General features: G+C 40.1%; 1 protein-coding gene across 1 annotated transcript; it reads left to right on the top strand.

Annotated features, from left to right (window-relative positions):
• Positions 1-1579: 1579 nt before the first annotated feature.
• Positions 1580-3151, top strand: LOC121842168 (ras-related protein Rab-3C-like). The gene has a single exon (XM_042312246.1). The coding sequence runs from the start codon at positions 1619-1621 to the stop codon at positions 1865-1867; it is 249 nt and encodes an 82-aa protein (XP_042168180.1). The 5' UTR covers positions 1580-1618; the 3' UTR covers positions 1868-3151.
• Positions 3152-6352: the final 3201 nt, after the last annotated feature.

Below are 6352 nucleotides of genomic sequence, written 5' to 3'. Positions count from 1 at the left end.
TGCCTTTCTTAAAATCAATACACAGAAATATATATTATTTTAAACCTGCATATTTAGTTAAAATAAATTAATGTTAGCAGGCAATATTAAACTAGAGAAATTGTGTCACTTCTCTTGCGTTCATTGCATGCAGAGTCAGGGTATATGCAACAGTTTGGGCCGCCTGGCTTGTTGCAAACTAATTTGCCAGAATTGTACGTAATTATGACATAACATTGACTGAAAGAATAAACGTTTTGTTTTCGAAATTATAGTTTCTGGATCTGACCATATTAATGACCTAAGGCTCGTATTTCTGTGTGTTATTATTAAGTCTATGATTTGATAGAGCAGTCTGACTGAGCGGTGGTAGGCTGCAGCAGGCTCGTAAGCATTCATTCAAACAGCACTTTACTGCGTTTGCCAGCAGCTCTTCGCTGTGTTTCAAGCGTTGCGCTGTTTATGACTTCAAGCCTATCAACTCCCGAGATTAGGCTGGCAATACTAAAGTACTTATTAGAACATCCAATAGTCAAAGGTATATGAAATACAAATAGTATAGAGAGAAATAGTCCTATTATAACTACAGCCTAAAACTTCTTACCTGGGAATATTGAAGACTCATATGAAAGCTGGTGGTTCCTTTTAACATGTTCTCATGTTCTGAGCAAGGAACTTACACGTTAGCTTTTTTTACATGGCACATATTGCACTTTTACTTTCTTCTCCAACACTTTGTTTTTGCATTATTTAAACCAAATTGAACATGTTTCATTATTTATTTCAGACTAAATAGATTTTTTTGATGTATTAAGTTAAAAAAAGTGTTCATTGTTCATTCAGTATTGTTGTAATTGTCATTATTACAAATATATATATATATATATATAAATAAATAAAATAAAATTGGTCGATTTTAATCGGTATCGGCTTTTTTTTTTGGTCCTTCAATAATCGGTAGCGGCTTTTTTTGGTCCTCCAATAATCGGTATTGGCGTTGAAAAATCATAATCGGTCGACCTCTACTGTGGACCGTCCTCTACATTCCCCTTTGATGTTAAATATCACTACTTCTTAAGATGGCCATGCTGAGCTAGCTGGCCTGGCCCACTAATGGGCCTGGCGGCTATCTTCTTGACCGGTTTTCAAGGAGACAGTCCTCATCAGAAGGAAGCTGTGGTTTGCAGCCCTGATTGTTCAGCTGAGGATGAGGTGGGAGGCCATGGACTCTCCTTTCACACCCATTCCTTGCAGTCATTACACCCACTTTTAGGAACAAGTGACAGACACTAAAAGGTCTTTATAGTGTGCAATTTGATACCCAGTGGCAGATGCTGCAGCCTGCAAGTGACTGAGTCATAATAGCTATGATGAGCAGGTTTTGAAAACTCCCCGCAACATACTGGATCATAACAATTTAGGGGACTGGGCCTGGCCTGTTGATTTTACCTACCAACTGTTGAGTTGTATTGGTATGAAATTCAAAGACTCATATCAAATGTTATTAGTCACATGCGCCGACTACAACAGGTGTAGACCTTAGTGAAATGCTTACTTACGAGCCCCTAACCTGATGATTTGTTGTTTAATTCACCCTGAGCTGTAGTATCACCTCTCACACCTCTGCCTTCCCTTCTAGATGGCGTCAGTGAATGACTCTCGCCTTCAGCAGCAGCCTGCCCAGAAGGATGCGGCTGACCAGAACTTTGACTACATGTTCAAGCTGCTGATCATTGGCAACAGCAGTGTGGGGAAGACCAGCTTCCTGTTCCGCTATGCTGATGACTCCTTCACCCCAGCCTTTGTCTCCACCGTGGGCATAGACTTCAAGGTCAAGACCGTCTTCCACAATGAGAAAAGGATAAAGCTACAGATATGGGTGAGTTAGCCCTATGCATTTTGTCCCACATGCCAGCTATGGTCTCTACAACATGATTGCCACCTTTGTGCCACATTTTTGCCATCATAGTGGACTCTCATACACATCCCATCAAGAGGAAAGTTGTCCTCTGTATTAAACCAGAATATAAATCCATAGACCAAATCCTTCACTATTGAATTGAGTTTTTCTGACAGGTGGCTGATAATTATATAGTGGGTCAATCACAAACCTTCATCTGCAAGGCCCTTGCATTTTACACAGTGGTGTAAAAATACTTTGAAGTACTACTTAAGTCATTGTTTGGAGGTAGTTTACTTTACAATACATTTTTGACAAATTTTACTCCATTTTATTCCAAAGAAAATATGTACTTTTTTACTCCCATACACTTTCCTTGACACCCAAAAGTACTAGTTACATTTCGAATGCTCAGTAAGGACCTCAATATGGTCCAATTCACACACCTATCAATATAATGCCTGTGGTGAACTCACTAAACACAAATACTGCATTTGTAAAAGATGTTGGATTGTGCCCCTGGCGTTCCGTAAATCACGCCATCGGGTTTGCTTAATATAAGGAATTAGATTTATATCATGTCATTTTTTACCTTTACTCAAGTATGACAATTTAGTCATTTTTCCACCAATGATTTTACCCTCCGTCTCTCTTGTATGTTTTGCAGAAAACTTGGTTTCTCATCTCAAGCTACTGCAGTGTGTTGTCGCTGCTTGTACCACATGCTCTAGAGACTAAGGCTGTGTTTGGACAGGCAGACCAATTCTGATCCATTTTCCACTTATTGGTCTTTTGACCAACCACATCAGATCTTTTTCAGAGCTGAACTGATTGGTCAAAAGAACTGATTGGAAAAAAATATCATGTTCTGTGGAAATACTTGAATTACAGGGCTACCAGAAGTGTACAATTTATTACAATGTAGCCTAGTACCTTGACGTCGGAAAGTGTTTCAAGGGAAACTATTTCCACGTACAGTGAATGCTGTTTAAACAAGACAAACACCCTATATGGTATCGTATTCAATCAAGATGAATCAGCAGCAACCGTGTCCACACCAATGTACACACCAAAACCAAGCTGACTGACGCACTGACCCTGTTTCCACCTAAGTACACGTGATTTGGCTTAATGTTGTCAGTGGTGGCTGGGATCACTGAATGCCATCTGATGAGTTTCAAATCAGAGAAGAATGAATCCTTCCTCAGTTTGCCTCATACATTGGAGGTGTGGAAGTAGCAACCATGTCCAATAAATGAGCGCTGGCTTCGAGAGCAAGTGTACAGTTAATGAACAACCCTATGTGGAATGGCCAGGGGCGTTTAATCCGCAGTGTCCTGTTTTCACTCGAACCCTCTGAGCCTCGCCTCTCTATAAAGAGTATACAGGTGGTGCCCTGTCCACACTGCTGCAAGCTTTCCTCCGCGTGTGTGGCATGAGAAGGGCTTGAAATGAATTTTTTTATCATGGTTTTAAAAATGATTTTAATTTGAAGCCTTCTATAGTACCATTATGGTTCTACTTTCTCAACCTGAACCATACTGTTTATTCTAAGAGGATACACCACATGGCAATATGTTAACTGCACAATGACACACCTGGTGTCGGAACCACAAAGCCCAGGGCTTAGAGTGTCCCTGCTTTGTGTGGGCAGCAGGACCAGGTGACGCATGCTGAGAAGGGTCCCAGTGACATCAATGGCTCTGACCCCCAACCATTTTACACTCATTGTCATCATGCATATGCTTTTGGACAGTATTTTCTTTACTTGTTGTATAGATAGATATGGAGACAGTGTGAGCCATGAGGACAGTGTATTTGGTTAGTGCTACTTTAAGATCCATTACCCTGCCAAATATTTGATCATGTCTGCTCATATCAGGTAAGATATGCATCTGGTATCCTTCATTCATAAATGAAACAAAAATGACCCTGAGATGACGCAGACTCTCCTTCTGGGTAAGGTCATTTAACAGAAGTACACCGCTGCGGCTACACCGACTCACACACTTATAGAGCACTTATGTCTCTAGCCCGGCACCTGCTCTAAGTTAAGAATAGCTCTATTTTTTGCAATCTCCAAATCGGTGGTAGTTCGTTCGGGCTGACTACCCTGCACACTATTAGCCCTAATGAAACATTCATAACCCCCCACTATTCAGTGATGTAAAGTCCTCCAATGCAAATGAGGGACCCAGGCCAGGTTACCAAGCGACGGCCAAGGATAGTTGCCGTGCCAATTTAATCTCCTCACCTGCTTGACTATTTTTTTTCATGTTAACCTTTTCCCGGGAAGCCACTCTGACATCACACTCAACCTTCACTTAATTGAAAGATGTTTCCGATAAACAGGTCTCTACAGCTCTGCGGCACCAGAGAGCTGTTATCGACATCTGACGCTCTCCGTGTTCTTTTTGTTCTTACTGGGTTTTTGTTAGTGGGCCAGGGTTTGTTGCTTGACAAGAAGTTATGTTGATGGACATGGCAAATGTAGGTGTTACTCTGTTTAATCATGTATCTGACACTTTAATTTCTAATAGTCTGAAGTTAACAGTGGCTTTAGGTGGGAAGGTTTCGGCTGATAGTGCTTTGTCCTTTAAATTGTCCTATCACAGAAATATGTTTATTTATGTCAAATATCTATTTTGTATGTTAACAAAAAAATATTAATTGTAGTCTTTTCTAGACCTGAATATTTACAAGCCTATACACACTAGAGGTCGACCGATTAATCGGAATGGCCGATTAATTCGGGCCGATTTCAAGTTTTCATAACAATCGGAAATCTGTATTTTTGGATGCCAATTTTGCCCCACAATTTTTTTTTACACCTTTATTTAATTAGGCAGGTCAGTTAAGAACACGTTCTTATTTTCAATGACGGCCTAGGTACAGTGGGTTAACTGCCTCGTTCAGGGGCAGAACGACAGATTTTTACCTGGTCTGCTCAGGGATTCAATCTTGCAACCTTACAGTTAACTAGTCCAACGCTCTAACCACCTGCCTCACAAGGAGACTGCCTGTTACGCGAATGCAGTAAGAAGCCAAGGTAAGTTGCTAGCTAGCATTAAACTTATATTATAAAAAACAATCAATCAATCATAATCACTAGTTATAACTACACATGGTTGATGATATTACTAGTTTATCTAGCGTGTCCTGCGTTGCATATAATCGATGTGGTGCGCATTCGCGAAAAAGGACTGTCGTTGCTCCAACATGAACCTAACCATAAACATCAATGCCTTTCTTAAAATCAATACACAGAAGTATATATTTTTAAACCTGCATATTTAGCTAAAAGAAATTCAGGTTAGCAGGCAATATTAACCAGGTGAAATTGTGTCACTTCTCTTGCGTTCATTGCACGCAGAGTCAGTGTATATGCAACAGTTTGGGCCGCCTGGCTCATTGCGAAGTAATTTGCCAGAATTTTACGTAATTATGACAAAACATTGAAGGTTGTGTAATGTAACAGCAATATTTAGACTTAGGGATGCCATCCGTTAGATAAAATATGGAACGGTTCCGTATTTCACTGAAATAATAAACGTTTTGTTTTCGAAATGATAGTTTCCGGATTCGACCATATTAATGACCAAAGGCTCGTATTTCTGTGTGTTTATTATGTTATAATTAAGTCTATGATTTGATAGAGCAGTCTGACTGAGCGATGGTAGGCACCAGCAGGCTCGTAAGCATTCATTCAAACAGCACTTTCGTGTGTTTTGCCAGCAGCTCTTCGCTGTGCTTCAAGCATTGCGTTGTTTATGACTTCAAGCCTATCAACTCCCGAGATTAGGCTGGTGTAACCGATGTGAAATGGCTAGCTAGTTAGCAGGGTGCGCGCTAATAACGTTTCAAACATCACTCGCTCTGAGACTTGGAGTGGTTGTTCCCCTTGCTCTGCAAGGGCTGCGGCTTTTGTGGAGCGATCGGTAACGCTGCTTCGAGGGTGGCTGTTGTCGATGTGTTCCTGGTTCAAGCCCAGGTAGCGGCGGGGAGAGGGATGGAAGCTATACTGTTACACTGGCAATACTAAAGTGCCTATAAGAACATCCAATAGTCAAAGGTATATGAAATACAAATGGTATAGAGAGAAATAGTCCTATAATTCCTATAACAACTACAACCTAAAACTTCTTACCTGGGAATATTGAAGACTCATGTTAAAAGGAACCACCAGCTTTCATATGTTCTCATGTTCTGAGCAAGGAACTTAAATGTTAGCTTTCTTACATGGCACATATTGCACTTTTACTTTCTTCTCCAACACTTTGTTGTTTCATTATTTATTTGAGGCTAAATTGATTTTATTGATGTGTTATATTAAGTTAAAATAAGTGTTCATTCAGTATTGTTGTAATTGTCATTATTACAAATAAAAGAAAATTAAAATTGTCCGATTAATCGGTATCGGCTTTTTTTTGGTCTTCCAATAATCTGTATCGGCGTTGAAAAGTCATAGTCGGT

Source organism: Oncorhynchus tshawytscha, unplaced genomic scaffold (genome assembly GCF_018296145.1).
Source record: "Oncorhynchus tshawytscha isolate Ot180627B unplaced genomic scaffold, Otsh_v2.0 Un_contig_10443_pilon_pilon, whole genome shotgun sequence".
NCBI classification, from domain to species: Eukaryota; Metazoa; Chordata; class Actinopteri; order Salmoniformes; family Salmonidae; genus Oncorhynchus; species Oncorhynchus tshawytscha.
This window is presented reverse-complemented; position numbering and strand designations above follow the sequence as displayed.